Genomic DNA, 17,861 nt, shown 5'->3' on the forward strand with positions numbered 1-17,861 from the left:
TCATTCTTTTTAATTTAGTCTTTTCGTAATGTTTTATCAAATATAAGGTGGGTGCGGGTGAAAGGGACAAGATGGGTGTCTAAATGTGGATAAATAATTAGACAAACAAAATCACAGATAAAAAATTTGCCCCTTAGAATGTCAAACAATAGTGTGCAGAAAAAAGTTTAGCGTATTTTCCGCGCAAGGACAAACAAGCAAAGCTGGCGCATTGCCACGTGAACTGCGAGGCCACCGTTGGATGGACATGCAACGGCTACGATTAGTCGTTTCTAGATGACAAATTCAGAACAACTGCTGGACAACTGTAGATGGTGAAAAATAAGTTGCGAGAGAATGATAATCCAAATACTACCACTTTAAAGAGTGATTTATAAAGAGAGAAAAAGAAGAGAGAGAACCTCTTTAATCCACTCATGGATTTGTCTTAAATTGGAGTTGCAGTTACTTGAGTATCCATGGCGGCGTTGCAGGGTAATTGCCTTTATTTAATGCACCAAACCAATTAGACACAAACCTAATCTTAAGCCCTCGGTGCTCTATATATTATGTTACATAAATAACTCCACAGATTATAAATGAATGGAGATGTTCTCAAAATTAGGGTACTCAAACAGTAGAGAATGTCAGGTTTGTTTTCACTAGGAGGAAAAGATCAAGATCAACATCAAGAGACCAATTTCTACTTTTTCAAGAACGAGGAGATCTATAACAAGGGTTTCGAGCTATGGCAACAATACTATCATTTACACCAACAACAGAAGTCACAGCTTCAAGATGTGGATCTCTCTCTAGTAGCTGCTTCCGCTTCTAATTACTCTTCAACTAAGAGAACAATTACCACAACGGATGGTGATCAAGCACTTCTTTACAGATCATCGTCTTACGGTAGGAATATGATGAGTGGAAGTAGTAGCAGTAGTAGTATAAATTGTCTGGATTGCGGAAACCAGGCTAAGAAAGATTGTGTGCACATGAGGTGCAGGACTTGTTGCAAGAGCCGAGGGTTTCCTTGCCAGACTCATGTTAAGAGCACTTGGGTTCCTGCGGCCAAGAGGCGCGAGAAGCAACAACAATTACATCTCTCTTCGGAACAACAACAACAACAACAACAACAACAACAACAACAACAACAACAACAACAACAACAACAACAACAACAACAACAACAACAAGAGCATGACCAGAATCAGCTGAGTCTGATGAGAGCATCGGATAGTGTTAAAAGGCCAAGAGAGGATCCACTCAACTGCACTTTGACAAGCCATAATTCAGGTTATATATGATTATAATGAATTTTTTTAAAATATAAGGTCTTGATAATATGATATTAATTAGAATATTTTTGTGTGTGGCTAGGGCTAGAAGTGGGGCAATTTCCAGAAGAAGTGAGCTCCACGGCCGTGTTTCGCTGTGTAAATGTTAGGGCAATGGATGATGCCGAAAAGCAGTATGCATATCAAACCGCTGTCCAAATCGGAGGCCATGTCTTCAAGGGACTTCTTTATGATCAAGGCCCTGAACACCGATTTGGCCCCGGTGATACTTCTACTGGCGGAGCTCAACAGCCACTTAATCTCACAACTGCAACTACTAATTCTCCTGGAGTGACATGGCTAGACTCTTCAACCACCTATCCAACTCCACTCAATGCTTTCATGGCGAGTACACAATTTTTTCCACCGCCAAGGCCTTAAGATCGGTAGACAAAATAATGGTACTTACATCAATTCTGTATCACGGTATTTCCTTTATCTTTTCACCCAACAAAATCATGATTTAATTGTCTCGGACGTCAATGTATGGTACCTAAGTGGTAACAAATTTATGCTCTTATTAACAACGGGGATTATTATCTCTATAGGGTTGTAGGTAGTGACTGCTGTAATTTATTGATGGTAGAATGCAATATATGATGCTTGTAAGTTCTTTTCCTTAAATCTTGAGATTTTAGAAGAATTTGTCACTTAACATGATATCAAAGGCAGACTCGCACTTTAAAATTTTATGTCGCTTAACATTTATAACGACTAACGAGTGTTGAAATCTCAATCAGCTCAGACACATCTACGCCTAAGTGTCAGTGCAAGGGTTCTCTCAAGATAAGTGAGAGAGATGTGAGGTTGATTAGCTAATTTGTTCAAGTTTCAAGCAAGATTCTATATTGCTTATGATTGTTTATCAGGATTAGAGTTTGTAGTAAGTCCTCAACAAATATATGTGATCCGATCCTTTAACTGTGCTTTTTGTAGTGTGTGTTTCATGCTACATATGGTTACGTGCTTACATTATGTAAGACGAGCTTTTCGTTTCTTGAATTCATTCAATATTCTCCCTGTGCATTCGATTTGATATGATTTGATTTTTAATCTGCTTTTTGGTTGGTTTTTGAACTCGATGCTGCTTTCCCCGTTTACCCGGTCTCTTGCCGGATATTTATGTGGCTAGTGCCTTTTAGCTCTCTTAATCATTCAGTGTTTATCAGTTCATGTCCAAAATATTGTCGAATTATATTTACACATTTCATTTAAATAAATATGTTATAATTTCATATATCTTGTTTGGTCTGAGGTGCCCTAAAATAATATTGTTAATATTGATATGCCTTTAATTTTCTTTACTCGGAATGTTTGTCTCTAGAGTTCCATCATGCAGTTCTCATCTACATACCTTTAAATATTTGTGATCAAGAATGGAAGGCCTGCTTCAAGCCTTCAACTCAGAGAATCTGTCTCCTGTTTGCCATATATTTTGCGTGAAATGTGTATCTTCTGTCTATCAATAATCAATACAAGTTTGATTTTCTGGACCTTAATGTACATTTCTCTCTCACACAGACACACAGCAACTGGTCAAAACATAAGAAGATTTTAATTTGCTTTGGAAATAGGTTGAAGTACTTGCATGGAACGTGATGCTAGTTTACGAGTCAGGCTTTGAAGGAGGGGGTGATAAATTAACATGCTAAGGACTCGGATCATGTAGGCTAGAAGATAGTATGTTCAACTCATTAACATGCATATCTGGTTATAAGTTAAAGGCATATGTGATAGAGGGCAGTACACACTTCGACGGTGAGAGTAAGAACATATTAAAGGTTCTTCATTGTCAAAACTCTTTCTCATAACAACTGTCTAATTTTCACATATACAAAAATATAGTTGACTATTAATAATTTGTCCATATAGTAGCATTTGAAGGCCAATAAACATATATTATCAACTTTATTCATATATGGACAAAAACCTATAGTTTTCGCGATGATGAATGAACATGCATAGAGAACAGGAACAAAGTATTATTAGCTAGCTATTTGAATTTTGACAATTGTAAATATCAATTATTAACAAAAAATTATTATGTCGAGAATTGGAAAGAAAAAACAATTATAGAGTTTTATAAAAACATTTGAAACATCACCATGACTAAATAAAAATTTATGAATTCTAGTGTATATTTTAGATAACATATTTAGATTTTAGAAAATTATATACTATTTATTTTGATAGATTCAAAAAATAAATATAAAATTAAAAAATAGCAATAAATATTTTAAGATCTAAATATATTATCTGAAATATTAAAATTCACAACTTTTTATACCTAGTTGTGATCATATTCAAGAAAATGTGTCAAATTTTATAAAAATTATTTGTACTCTCATAACAAATGTGCAGAAGTATATGATATTTTTCTTGAAACTAATTCATAATTATATTTATTATAATTTTAATGATCAAACATATCAGGAGCAAGATGGTGTGAACTCCGTTTCATTGACCAATCATCTTTCTCCTTTAACTAACTTATTCGAAAAATAGTTAAATAAAAAATGATTGTTTGTGTGCACGTAATATCCCTGCAAAATATCAAAGAAATAAAAGGTTCAAACTTAAACTACGACACACTCCCTGTGATTTCAACAAAAACGCGCCAATGTCGTGTTACATGTGTTTGTGTTGCCCCGGTATAAAGTTACAGAAAATTCAAAATTGTATTAATATTTACTTTTGGGTTTATGTAAGCTTGTAAAGTTACTATATTTAATCCTCATGTTTAGCGGATATCTGACTTGATAATTAAAAAAAATAAAAAAGTATGTGATTTGTCAAAAGTAGTTTTTAGGAAATAGCAGGCACATAAGAAAGTCTGCTTGGTACGTGGATCAGTCATCCGGTCAGATCGGATTAACTGCAAGGATGATTAATTATACAGCAGCATGGTATATAGGGTGTGGAATGGTTAAGTAGGAAGGCAGAGGCGTGGCCATACCTATAGAAAGCAAGGCCCAATTTTATATGCATAATTCATCTTCTGCCCTCTTCAACAATTCTGCTTCGTTAATGTAGCTACCACTACCAGTGCATGCACACCGTTTCGGTACAATTTATGGTGATACAGATTGAAATTAAGATAGGGTTAATTATCTAGTTGGTCACTGAAGTGGGCTTAATGTATCAAGTTGGTCACTGAACTCAAAACGGTATCAAGATGGTCACTGAAGTGGCCATAAATATCAAACAAGTCACTTGAAATATAAGTTCAAGCACTAAAAATATTATTTTTAAAGTTTTACACATTATTTTTGAATGTTACCAAAACCAAAGAAAAGGTTATGACTTCTAATATTTATGATAATATATTTAGATTTTATCAAGTTTATTTAATATTTATTTTTAATTAAAACAAAAAAAAACTATATGATAAAATATAAACAATAAATAAACTTGATAAAATCTAAATATATTATCATAAATATTAGAAGTCATAACCTTTTCCTTGGTTTTGATAACATTCAAAAATAATATGTAAAACTTTATAAATAATATTTTTAGTGCTTGAACTTATATTTCAAGTGACTTGTTTGATATTTATGGCCACTTTAGTGACCATCTTGATACCGTTTTGAGTTCAGTGACCAACTTGATACATTAAGCCCACTTCAGTGACCAACTTGATAATTAACCCAATTAAGATATGGTGGTCCAATTTGCAGCCTTCACACTAACATTATTCTTTTATTCTCCTCTTGCACACGGTCTCTGCATGCTGAATCTCTTGTTCGTTTTCTTTTATCGATTTATGATACATTTCAAAAATATTTTATTATCTTGATCATGACCCATGGTGTCATATTTAGGGAAATTCCAAAAAGAGGCGGTTTGGTAACGGTTTAAAAACCGGTTTCTGTATTTATAAATTAGAAACACTTATTTATTTTAAGCAAGAAGTACTAAACTCATTTAAACGACCCCAAAATCTGGTCCAGTCCCCGTTACAGCAAAAACAGCTAAAGCTATATACTGATCGTATGGTTCCGGTCATTTTTATATTATAAACGATTATAATGACCATTTCAATATATAAACGATCGAGAAGTTCTAGTGTCATTTTTAAGAGTGTTGGAAAATAAAAAGAACAATCAAAAAAGATTTCAATGTGACTGAATCTGCAGAATATATAAAAATAAAAGATGTGATCAGAATTAGTCGAAGACCAATGTCTTCCATGACGAGATTTTCACTTTTAATCTCGCCAAAAATTTCAAAATATTTCATAAACATGAACACATCACGTATACTCAGAAAATCATCATTCATCGACGTAGACTTATATATTTATAGGGGGATGATCAAATACAAACTTTTTTTTTCGTAAAAACTACAAACTAATCTGCACCTTTGATTATTATTTACCATCTTTTAATCTGGGTCACTTATTTACTTAATATAAAAAGAAATAAAAAGACAGATATTTTGTTAATCGCTTGTCATTAATTCATATGCTTTCTCTCTCTAAGAAGTACTACTCTCTCTAGTAATCTTTTCTCTGAAATCTCTCAACTCTTCAGTGATATCCATAGTCTCTCTAGCTCGGTGCCCTCTCTCGTCTTTCTCGGTGCTCTCTCTCGTCTCTCTCCGTGCTCTGTTTAGTCTTCGCATCTTCATCATCTATCGCAATCAAAATCAAACTCAGTTTTTGGAGCTGTTGATTTTATAATTGGTGTACGATGATTACAACAGATCTCATCAAAATCAGTGATAATCAAGGTGATTACTTTACTTTTATTGTTCGATTTACTATGTAGATATGGAGAAAATGATGTACTAAGTGTTTTGTTTGAAAGTCGTAGTTTCTTGTTGATTCAATTAGCATACGTATGAATGTCTTGTAGTTTTTTTATTGATATATGATGTTAACTAGTAAATTAGATGAGTTTAATTAGTAAATTATGTATTAATTGGTAATTTCATGTTTATGATTTGGTTTATTATTCAACTTCTTCTGTGTTTTGGTCACATATGAATTTGTTCTGTTTAGTAAGACGTTTTTGTTTTGTTATGGCTGAACTTAATCTAATTTTGTGGTTTATTGTAGTGTATCAAAGTTATCAGTTCAATGTAAGTCCATATTCACTATAATATAAATCTACAATCACTATAATTTGATGATGTAAATCACTACAGTATAATATAGGTTTGTAATTGTTATGCAGTTGATTAGTAGTGTGTGTAGTTTTTGCTTTTAATTGTTGTTCATATGCGGATGCAGGTTTTAGTTGTGGTGACTTGTCTTGTATTAGTAGTTCAAATGCGAGTTGTGATCTTTCTTCTGGTGAAAATGATGGTCAATTATCAAGTTATGTTTTGTCTCCTGGTGGACGGAAATATTATTCACCATCTGTTGTTGATCTTAGTTGTGTGCCAGATGTTAATCAAGTTCATGACAACTTGGAAAAAGCGTTTGTATTTTACAGGAATTATGGTCATTTAGGAGGTTTTGATGTTCGTAAAGAAACAGAAAAGAGAGCTGATGATGGAACTATTATTCTTAAGCATTTTGTTCCTAAGGGAACAGAATAGAGAACTGATGACTGCAGGATATGTGATAAGAAGAAGAAGAAAGCACTTCATTAAGAAAGTGTAGATTGAAGAAAAGTTGTTGTAAAAGTGATCATATTTTGTTTAAAATGTACAGTAGTTAGTATGAATTTGATATTACTTAGTTTTTGACAATTTATGTTCATTTGAATGAAAATATTGTGGATTATATAGTAAATATATTTTGCAATCATTAATTTTTTATGGTCCAACTACTAAAATGTGATGTTGTAATCACTAGAATGTGAGTTCCAATCACTGAAGTTTAGCTGTATTTTAAAAATAGTAGTTATGTTTTTTAGGAGTTAGTTTTGTGTTTGCAGTTCAATGGTTTGAGATTTGTACATATTATAGTAAAATTTGAAGCACATATTACAATTTTGGAACATGTTAGTAGCATAAATTAAATTACTCATATTAGTGAACTGAATTTGCTACCTCTGAAGAAGTTAAAAGTAAAATTGAACAGTTTAAAATTTTTTGTACAATAGCATCCTCAAAAAGTGAATAAGCAAGATAGAATACCACATATGATTTGTCATACAATCATTGCTTGTCAAGTATTTACAAAAATAAGCTAACTAGTTCTTAAACAATCATTGTTTGTCAAGTTGTCGTGAATTTCATCAAAACTAGTTGCTGAACAAATCATTGGGGTTTGTCTGCGGCTTCATTGAGAGTGGTGGTGAGGTTTTTTGCAAATGTGACTGTCTTCATGTTATCAGCCTTTCGTTGAGTAGTCACTGCAATATCTTCTTCTTGAGACGTTTGTGAAGATTGGATGGAAAAATTGACCAGTCTCTTTGATGCCATATCAATATTTAATTCCTTCCCCACTTTTATGATTTCTGATCTCCTCTCATTCAGTGTTGAAGATAAAATCATATTGTTATATTTGAGTCGGAGTCTCATACTTTTGCGGAAACTTTGTTGTCTTATTCTGGAGCTTCTTCTAAGCTGTGGTCTGTGTCCTGCAAACATGAATCTCGGAAAGGGATTAAACATACATGCCATTTTTTGACATGTAGAACTATGTAGATATGTGATTACAATATTTGACACTAACAAAATATAAAACAATAACTATAAACAACTCTAATAAAAACTATTTGAATACAAATGACAAAATAAGAACGAAAATATTTAAACAACATCGCCCGCCCCCTAGAAGTCATCACCCACCCTCTAAAAGTCACCATCCCCCCGACACTGTAGTTTAGTACTCTGTAATAACAAGTACCATAAAGCAAGCCTATAATCACTGTAAATCAAGACTAGAATCACTAAGTTTTTCAGCATAATTAGTGGAATTAATCACTATGTTTAACATTAACATTATAGTTAACACTACTTTGTAATAGCAACAAATACTTTAAAGCAAGCCTATAATCACTATAATCCAACAACCACCACTAAAAGTCATCATCCCCCCTAGAAGTCATCACCCGCCCTCTAAAAGTCATCATGCCCCCAACTCTGAAGTTTAGTACTCTGTAATAACAAGTACCATAAAGCAAGCCTATAATCACTGTAAATCAAGACTGGAATCACTAAGTTTCTCAGCATAATTAGTGGATTAATCAGTTTGTTTAACATTAACATTATAGTTAACACTACTTTGTAATAGCAACAAATACTTTAAAGCAAGCCTATAATCACTATAATCCAACAACCACCAGTAAAAGTCACCATCTCCCCTAGAAGTCATCACCCGCCCTATAAAAGTCATCATCCCCCCTACTCTGTAGTCTAGTACTCTGTAATATCACAATCACAAAAATAGAATGTACACAATCAGTAACACATAATGTGCAAAATAACACAATCAATAGCAATCAGTAACACATAATGTGCAAAATATAACGTACACAATCAGTAACATATAATGTGCAAAATAACACAATCAATAACACAGAAAATGTTCAAAATCTCCTTACAAACAAGAATCAACATACCTCCTCTAGTTCTAGCCATTATATTATGCTTTCACAATGAAATAAATAAGATCTACTTGCTGTTATAGAGAAACATAAAGATGAACAATTAGTTTTTGTCAAAAAAAAACCCTAGAATCATCATTATACTCACTACGAAAGTTTTATTCACTTGTTTATTAACTTAAATCACTAAAAAAGCATAGGAATGTACCTTTTGAAGATTTTTGAAACTGATTTTACTTAATTCGTTGCTCGCTTCGGTGCTCGATTTTCGGTGTGAAATTGAACCGCGGTATCAAATACACGAAGAAATCAATTAGTATTTTGTAAGAAAATGCGATTCGTAGCTGTAGTAGATGCGATTCGTACCTTTGTTTTGAAGAAGATGAACAACGCGAGAGGAAAAGCAACGAAACTGTAATGTATGTATATGTGTATCTAACTGTAATATTAAATCTGTCTCTGCGGTTGTTTTGTATAATGGACTGGGCGGGTGTTTTGTATAATGGACTGGGCTTTGCTATTGGGCTGGACCAGGTTTGTAGGTTTTTAGATTATCTTAGTTTGTACTAGAATAGCCCCCTTTATTTATATATTGAACTAAATTTTCTTCTGTGATATTGTAAACTCCTAAACTTAAACTATTGACAAATTAAGAGTAGATGTACCGGAATTGTACATGACTGGAATTGTATTTTTCTAGTACCGACTAGTTTCTTAATTATTTCTCTCTATTTTTTTAATTCAAATTCCGAATTGACTCACCTCTAATTATTGAATTATAATGAATGTAACTCAAGATCATCGTATATTCGTATTGGATCAAAATTAGTGAATGTATTTAAAAATTCATAAACACTTTTTTAACAAAAAAAAAAAGCACAGAAAAGAAAAAAAAGTTTACTGCCGGCAAAACTCGGGCCCAACCCAATAGATTGTCATTTACTGAACAAGGCTCATCAGGGTTGTATTTAGCCGAGATTTTAGTGATTTACAAATTTTAATAAATATTTGATTTTGAATTTTTTTCAAATTTTGAATCAAATATTGTACAACTAAGGGGCCATTTGGCAAATCTGAAAAAATCTGAATTGAATGATTAATATATCTAAATAATCTGAATCAATGAGGTATCTGAATTCTGAATGAATAATATTGTTTGACAAATAAAAATGTAATATACTATCATAATCATTATTATTTTTAAAGTTTTTGCTAAAACAAATTTTGTTATAATTTGGGTCCACGATGATTATTTACATTAAAATTTCATAATATCGTATTTGATCATTTATGTTAATTAACATTAATTTATAATAAACATCATTAATTATATTATTCTTAAATTATTAAATCTTGATAAACAAGATTATTAATAAGCATCAAATTAATGAATATAATTTCCTTTTTAAAATTATATTAACCCAGTTGTTGACTATCGAAAAGATAAGCTAAGGTAGTGGCACAACAGCTGAGTGATTCATTTAGAATATTTATCCTGTACCATTCAGCTCTATATTAATGATTCAACGCAGGGAAAAAATTTGTCAAATAGTCTGAACAAGATGAAGCGCTCAGATATGTAGTTATTCAGCTGCATTAAGAAGTAAACAAATGAGCCCTAATACGGAGTCTCTGGGATTTAAACACTATTCTTCGTAATCTCATGATTATATTTCAAAATCTGAAAAATTATAAATAATCATAATTAAATACTATCGAAATTTTGAAATATAATTAAAATTACATTCAGATTTTATACGTTAAATTAAAATACTATTTAAATACGTTTTTAAAAAACTCAATTAAATACGCTGGATTTCATAAATGAAACTAATTAAATACTACCCTCGAAATCACAACAGCGCTCTAGAAATCCAGGAGGGAGAGAGCCGAGAAAACTTAGCGGTGAGCGATCCAAGCGGAAAAAATGGAAGAAGAACAAAAGAGCAGTAATAACAATAACGGTAGCGTAAATAAGAGCAAATTAGAGACGGGAAAGTCGGAGAGATCGGTGTGGCTCATGAAGTGCCCTGTGGTTGTATCTAATTCATGGAAAACCGCTGCGGATAATGAACCTATTTCTAAAGTCGTCGTCTCTCTCGATCCTCTCTGTCCTGAATCTCCCTCTTCTCTCCAGGTTTATACATACAAAGCTCCTAATTCGTAATGTTTTTTTAAGGTTGATTTTAGGTTAATTCTAAGGGTTGATTTTAGGTTAATTCTAATTGTTTGTTTAAATTTTGTTTGTGAAGTGTTTAATTGGGTTGATTCTGTGTTTTAGTTTACGATGGAGATGGCCAACAATGAGGCTGGGAAGATGCCCAAGAGTTATTCCTTGAACATGTTCAAGGATTTTGTTCCCATGACCATTTTCTCCGAAGTTAACCAAGGTCAGGATTTTGCTTTGTTAACTATTTGTATTGTGGCCTGAACTGTATTAGCTAATCTGGAGAGCACACAATTTAGAAGCTACGCGTATGGTGTAATTGCCATACGAGGTGCTGTATTCAACTGGAACGATGCCCATATTAACAGCTTATTCACACGACTAACAAAGTTATAGTGATAAGTATTGGTCGAGGATGATTGTAATTCCTTTAGAAGCGATCCCCCCCCCTCTCCCCCCACAATTTTTATTTTAAGTAATGCTTGTTAATTTCAGAAAGCAATATTGGTTGGATACATTGGGATGGGAGAGATTGAGTTAGAATTTGTAATTACGAATGTATATGCGTCCTATTAATTACATTCCTTCCTTGTTTCTTTTCTCAGAATTATACAAGAGTTCAATCTCTCACAAACAAATGCTCTTCCTGTGTTTCTCAATATCGAACAAAATAATGATCATTATTGTCTTGTACTAATATTATACCATGTCTTGCCAGAAAATATCACCACACTTGCAGCATTAACTTTCACCTTGTTCTTCACTGTTTTCCAAATTTTAATCTTCGTACATTTATTATTCTCTTCACACCTCATTGCACTTCCAATTGACCAAACACAGCATCAGTTTACCATTCAATTTCTTTACACTTGTTGGCTGCAACTCTATTTTCCAACAATTGTATGACATTTATGCCACTCTTTAGTGTGTTCATAAATTATTGCATAGTTACAGTTTAGACATCAAAATAAAATATTCATAGTTGTTTTAGTAAAAGCGGATATGGCAGTAGAGCTAAGATTAGCAGGGAACAAAACCATTCGTAAAAGTATATATTACCTGAACTAAGAGAAGCACAAAAAACATTTGAGCCTAATAACCTAATTGACCAGGGAATGACAATGGTGTGGGTGTTGGGGCTGCCATCAAGCTTTCAGGATATATTGAAGAATTAATGTGTCCTTCGGTCATCACCTATCAGTATACAACTTGGGCAGAAGTGGTCATGACCACCAATTACCTTTACATCAAATTACAAAGAAATACCTACTTAAAATTATTCATGTACATAATAGGATATGCATGAAGGTAGAATTGCAGATCATAATGTTTAAGTGAACCCAATGTTAAAATGCTGGTGCATAATTGGAACTAGTTGTGAGTTTGGCTTCTCAACTATGTGGGCTGAATGTTTATCGTTTTAGATGCGTTTGTTGACAAATTTTTTGATGTTTTCTTATAGTATCAGCTTTCTAGTCTGGCCCTTCTGTAGATCATATTCAAATTTTGTAATTTTATGGAAGACCGAGGTTTGTTTCAAGTACTTATGTTTGAGCAGTAGAGTTGAACTACGTTTAAGAAAGTTGGATTTCTGAACTGCAACCATAGCTGTATCTGACGTGATCCGTGTCTGTCACACCATTGTTCATATCGTCTGTTTCTTTAGCCCCCGACATCTTGGCATAAATTTCATTTTGTTTCTATATAATCGAACAATCTTGGCATAAATTTCATTCCTGTTTCTACTTACATTTGTGGAGTTCACACCGAATAAACGACCTGATTTAAAGAGAAATACTGCAAAAGATGAGAAGAACAGAATATTTAAAAGAGTAGAAAAGCCAGCTGCTTTTATCTTGTGCTATTCTTGCAACATACTTGTCTTACTTTTATGTAATGCATCATTTCTTGTAGGAGGAATAAAATAAAGTAATGAAATGTAGACAGACAAAAAAGAATGAGTTTTTTGTGGATTTAATGCTAATGAAATTAAGAACATACTACCTACTAGGTTATGTTTTTATTCATAGTTATAATTGCTGAAACAAACTTTTGCTAACCTCCAGGGCTTGTGCTAATATTTAGTACTCTCTTTTATATGCACTATTAAAGCTTCTGCGTACAAACAGTTGATTTTTCATTATATTCATATATTGTCAACAAATTGAGCATGATACATATCTTTTTATGAGTATGTTTGTACAATATAGGTAAAGTTGCAGTAGAAGGGAAAGTGGAACATAAATTTGACATGAAGCCTCACAACGAGACCATGGAGGAGTACAGTAAAATGTGCCGCGAGAGGACAAATAAGTCAATGATTAAGAGTCGGCAGATTCAGGTGACTGTAGTTACAGTTCACCTGTTTTTTGCAAATTGTCTGATATCTTATCATGTATCCCGTGTCTATTTTTTTAGGTTATTGACAATGATCGTGGAGTACATATGAGACCCATGCCTGGAATGATTGGATTTATTGCTTCCAATTCAAGTTCCAAGGTAACTAAAGCTCCTGTTAAAAGTTTTCTTGGACATAAATAATATTCTGTTTCCTTCTTATTAGTGCCTATTAAGTTTTAATGGAATCCAGAATTCCCTCTTAGCACAATTATGTCCTATATTCCTCCTTCACTATTTATTAGAGAATAAAAGCTTGCTTCCATGTAATTTTTTATATAACCACCAAAAATTGATAATGATTATAGTCTTTCTAGTTGTCCAAACTGAAAGGAATCTACTTCACTCAAAATTTGGGAAAGTGAAGTTTTAAAATATTGAGAAGAACTTAACCGGAAAATAATTGTTTGTACATGTTAATTTAGTTCTTACAGTTCTTAAAACTATGACATACCTTTCCACGCCATTAACAACAGAATAGACTAGTGTTGATGGACTAAAGGAGGTGCCCGTAATTATGTTTTCTTCGTGCATGGTGATCAAGTCTGTATTTTCTAGTGGTAGATAATATGGTGCATGCCACATATTATTATTCCTCCAAGCCACATTATTCTTCTCTTGTATGTGCTTGGCATGTCTAACGTCTCTTGTAAAAATCTATTCTGTTCAGGGTAAGAGGCCAGCAGTACCAGTAAAGGCTCCAGATGTGAAAAGAACCAGAAGGGATCGTAGTGAATTAGAGGATATCATGTTTAAGCTTTTTGAAAGGCAACCTAATTGGACCTTAAAGCAGCTAGTCCAGGAGACAGATCAGCCAGCGGTACATATTATTATGCATATTTCAAGTGAAAACCTACTCAGCTATAACTTGCTCATAATGTAAAAAGAACTTTAATAACCTTTAACTTCGGTCTTGAATCATATGTTTTCTATGTCTCTTTGCAGCAATTTTTGAAAGAGATATTGAACGAGCTCTGTGTGTACAACAAAAGGGGATCCAACCAGGGTACATATGAACTGAAGCCAGAATACAAGAAAAGTGCCGAGGAAACGGCTGCTGAATAAGTAGTTCTGTTCCTAAACTGAATCGATAATGTGAGGTTGTGCTTTAGGTTCAAGGTACACGCAGACTATAGGGTCACATAGTCTTCTGCATCTTAACTTCGTATTTTGTATTTTCCAAAGATTATAATCGTAATAGCTGGTGGACATTGATCGTAATTTTGTTCTCCCAGATGAGCATTACTTCCGTCCACAGATGTCAATGTGATGTTAATTTTGTACAAAAATAGTATCAAAGGTAGAGTTGTTTTGATGTCAATTTCAAGCTGGTGATTATGTAAAATGTCAAAGTATAGTTACATGGCTCGGTTCGTTGTTTTCTCCCTAATGAAATAAGTAACTTCCGTTACAAACCCAAACATTCAAAAGTTTATGCAGAAGGATATATTACTTTTAGAGAAACACTAGAATATTTTAAGCCTAGCATACAATAAACTTATACCAATTTGAGAATTCGTAAAGTAAAAAAATAAAATGATTACATGAAAGTTAAGCTTAGATACACGATTATGTATATAGATTCACCCTGGCAAAAATTGAAGTATTAAAAAGCCATACTTGTCAAAGAAACTTCATCATCCTTTGTTTTGCCACTATACACCGGATTTCTTAGTACAGGAGAAGCTTTTTCCGTCATGACCTCATGCCTCACCATCCCACTCGCACTAGCACCATCTTTTCCCCTATACCTCCACGCAATGAAAACATAAACGAAGAAGTTGACGACATTGATTCCAGCCAAAATCCAGTACAAATAATCCAACTTGCTTTTATTCAGATCATTTCTCAACCAGCCTTCTTTCTGACCACCTGTTGCACCTTCAATAATCTTCACAAGTGCAGTACTTAACCAGCTTCCGATCCCGATTTCACTCAAGAACATTGCACTGCTAATACTTTTAGTACCTTCCGTAGCTTCGTCGTAGAAAAACTCCAGTTGTCCAACGTAGGTAAAGACCTCAGCGCTTCCCATTAGAAAGAACTGGGGAAATAGCCAGAACACACTCCAGGTAGCTGTGGGGTCGTCACGCCTGTTCTTTTCTATCACGGCTGCAGAAATCAGGGCAAATATTGATATGAATAAACCAACGCCCATGCGTTGTAGCGAGGTGAGGCCACGTCGGTGGCCTGTTCTTTTACGGAGAACAGGAACAATGACTTTTTCATAGATAGGGACTAGTATGATGGCGTTAATGGCAGAGAAAACAGGTACGGAGCCTGAGGGGATCACGAAGCTTGAGCCTAGCTTGCGGTCCATGATAGAAGCTTGGCTGAGGAAGAATGTGGAGAGCTGCGCGAAGGAAATGGAGAGAGCAATTGTTGACGCCCATATGGGTAATACTCTAAGGAAGCATTTGAATTCTTCGACTTGTGTCACAGTGCACAATTTCCATCTGTTTGTTGCGTTGAATGCTTCAGGGTCTGATATAACAGCTGCTTTGTCCAAAAATCTGCAGGCCAAAGTTAATCAGACTCTGTTTTATTGCTATGTAAACACAACTTCCAGTCTGTTTTTAACTGATAAAACACATACAGGATATAGAAGATTTGGACCTGGAATAAATTATTGTGCACTTGAAACTAACCTATATTGTGAGGAATGAACAAGCTTTTCGGCACCAAGAATAGCAGATTCTCGAGTTCTGACTTCATAAAGATCAGCTTCGTTTCCTACTCTGACGCCTTTCATATGATTTCTCACAGAAGCCACAATCACCTGAATAAACCTAGTAAAAGGACTCCCCATCGGCTTCTTGTATCGGTATTTGGAAAATCCAACAGCCAAAATTAGTATGGAGCAAAACATGATCACTGTTGGGACGGCAAATCCCCAACCAAACCCTTTCTCCTGTTGTATATACACCATCACAGTGATACCCAGAAGTGCCCCCATGTTGATGGCAAAGAAGAACCAGTTGAAGAAAGCATACTTCTTTTGAACTTCCTTCTCATCAGCCTCGTCGAATTGATCTGCTCCAAATGAGGATACACACGGCTTAATGCCACCCGTGCCTAAGGCTATAAGCGCCAGTGAGCAATACAAGAATGCTGATTGTCCGTCTGTTGCTGGAATGCAAGGCCTTGCGGTGCATAAGGCTGGCCTCAAGCTGTCTATTGATGCGGATATTGTCAATAATATCATCCCCTGATACAATAAAATAGACAATAAAGATTAGTGAAGTTGCCAACAGCAAAGGATCTCAGAGATGCAGGTTCTTCAGTTAATTACCACTGCATAGACACATGAGAAGACAATGATGGTTAAGAACCGTCCTAGGTAAGCATCTGCTAGAAACGCTCCGAGGATGGTCAGAACAAAGGCAGCCCCAATCCAATCAGTAACATGTGTAGCAGCAGTAGGTAATGATTCGTGCATTTCCCTTACTAGATAACCTACCATGCTCACTCCAACCGCAAAGAATGCTAATCTCTCCGCAATCTCATTAACTACATGACATTATTTGCTGTCAGTCCATTATGCTCACAGTTTTTAATAACTCAAATACTAAGAAATTTATGTAACAAACCTATGATGAATGGAGAAGCATTCCATCCTCCAGTCCTTTGTTTATCCGCAATCATTCCCTTATAATTGACGCAATTATTGCTTACCAACGTCGTTGATTCTAGTCTGCCTTCATCCTGTGAATTAAAAAAAATACTACTTCATTTTGATCCTTGAAATCATCTAGATAAGCGGTCTAGAAAAGCAAGCGTTATCCCTATTAGTATTCGTCGTACCTGCATGCTCTGCTGCTTCAGATCATCAAACACAAATGCAGACATGGACGGCTCAATATTAGCCATGGATGGCTCTGTATATGACTTATTCATCATATCAAGATATCTGAATCTCCTTAAGACCAAATAGTTTTCTTGTGACTCCCTTGCTTCAGACAAGTTGGTTAAGTTGAGGTTGAGGATTATGAATCCACCACATTTAGGTTTATAGTCTATATATAATGAACCAAGTCTTTGGTTTTTTTTCCTCGCCGTTAATCGGCCTGTAAATCACACTAATGTTTGACTAAACAAGACAGTATGGTCGTTTGGAGGATGCTCTTGAATCTCTGGTTGGCATCTACTGGATTAGACGGCAATGCATGTATTTATTATCTTGTTATTAAGCTAAATGATGAGATAAAACATAGCTTAGACCCCTTGAAATGTTCCGAGTAAGGTAAGAAGTGTTCAAAGTGCAGGCCAAAATGTAACAAAGGACTTGTATATTGCAAATGTAACAAGTGTCGGTCAGCTCAATGCTGTCAAGACAATGTTCGAATCTGCTACTGATAGCTCGTCAGTTAGACATCAGCATGGTTTTAAAATGATTAATCTTTACCAGCATTATGCAATTTAATTTTTAAAATTTAATTAATAGCTATATGTTTTTCTAGAAACTAGCAAAATAGA

At 34.3% G+C, this 17,861-nt stretch overlaps 3 protein-coding genes across 4 annotated transcripts; 2 read left to right on the forward strand and 1 right to left on the reverse strand.

Moving 5' to 3' along the window:
• Positions 1–326: 326 nt before the first annotated feature.
• On the forward strand, positions 327–3,096 carry LOC108213094 (protein EXPRESSION OF TERPENOIDS 1). Of its 2 annotated transcripts, XM_064088782.1 has the most exons (3): positions 327–1,275; positions 1,360–1,742; positions 2,838–3,096. In XM_064088782.1, exons 1-2 carry the CDS (start codon positions 624–626, stop codon positions 1,695–1,697), a joined length of 990 nt encoding a protein of 329 aa, XP_063944852.1. In that variant the 5' UTR covers positions 327–623; the 3' UTR covers positions 1,698–1,742; positions 2,838–3,096. The 2 variants fall into 2 exon arrangements, with proteins under 2 accessions (XP_063944852.1, XP_017240325.1); XM_017384836.2 differs by lacking the exon at positions 2,838–3,096 and having other exon boundaries at positions 328–1,275; positions 1,360–2,790.
• Positions 3,097–10,629: 7,533 nt separating this feature from the next.
• LOC108210444 (uncharacterized) lies at positions 10,630–14,706 on the forward strand. Its single transcript, XM_017381727.2, has 6 exons — positions 10,630–10,958; positions 11,103–11,211; positions 13,199–13,329; positions 13,407–13,487; positions 14,056–14,205; positions 14,331–14,706. Exons 1-6 carry the CDS (start codon positions 10,749–10,751, stop codon positions 14,448–14,450), a joined length of 801 nt encoding a protein of 266 aa, XP_017237216.1. The 5' UTR covers positions 10,630–10,748; the 3' UTR covers positions 14,451–14,706.
• A 167-nt stretch (positions 14,707–14,873) lies between these two features.
• Positions 14,874–17,428, reverse strand: LOC108212261 (protein NRT1/ PTR FAMILY 8.2-like). The gene is made up of 5 exons (XM_064090333.1): positions 17,190–17,428; positions 16,976–17,090; positions 16,678–16,895; positions 16,034–16,593; positions 14,874–15,898 (listed from the first exon to the last, which is right to left on the reverse strand). The coding sequence occupies exons 1-5, from the start codon at positions 17,283–17,285 to the stop codon at positions 14,992–14,994; spliced, it is 1,896 nt and encodes a 631-aa protein (XP_063946403.1). The 5' UTR covers positions 17,286–17,428; the 3' UTR covers positions 14,874–14,991.
• Positions 17,429–17,861: the final 433 nt, after the last annotated feature.

The sequence above is a fragment of the Daucus carota genome, chromosome 3 (assembly GCF_001625215.2).
Source record: "Daucus carota subsp. sativus chromosome 3, DH1 v3.0, whole genome shotgun sequence".
Classification (NCBI taxonomy): domain Eukaryota; kingdom Viridiplantae; phylum Streptophyta; class Magnoliopsida; order Apiales; family Apiaceae; genus Daucus; species Daucus carota.

Bases quoted from the DNA above. Each gene is read 5' to 3' on its own strand.
- LOC108213094 (XM_064088782.1), top strand. From the start codon at position 624: ATGTCAGGTTTGTTTTCACTAGGAGGAAAAGATCAAGATCAACATCAA. The intron at 1,276-1,359 runs GTTATATATGAT...GTGTGTGGCTAG, and splicing joins TTTGACAAGCCATAATTCAG to GGCTAGAAGTGGGGCAATTT.
- LOC108210444 (XM_017381727.2), top strand. From the start codon at position 10,749: ATGGAAGAAGAACAAAAGAGCAGTAATAACAATAACGGTAGCGTAAAT. The intron at 13,330-13,406 runs GTGACTGTAGTT...CTATTTTTTTAG, and splicing joins TTAAGAGTCGGCAGATTCAG to GTTATTGACAATGATCGTGG. The intron at 14,206-14,330 runs GTACATATTATT...GTCTCTTTGCAG, and splicing joins AGGAGACAGATCAGCCAGCG to CAATTTTTGAAAGAGATATT.
- LOC108212261 (XM_064090333.1), bottom strand. From the start codon at position 17,285: ATGATGAATAAGTCATATACAGAGCCATCCATGGCTAATATTGAGCCG. The intron at 17,091-17,189 runs GTACGACGAATA...TTTAATTCACAG, and splicing joins TGAAGCAGCAGAGCATGCAG to GATGAAGGCAGACTAGAATC. The intron at 16,896-16,975 runs GTTTGTTACATA...AATGTCATGTAG, and splicing joins TGCTTCTCCATTCATCATAG to TTAATGAGATTGCGGAGAGA.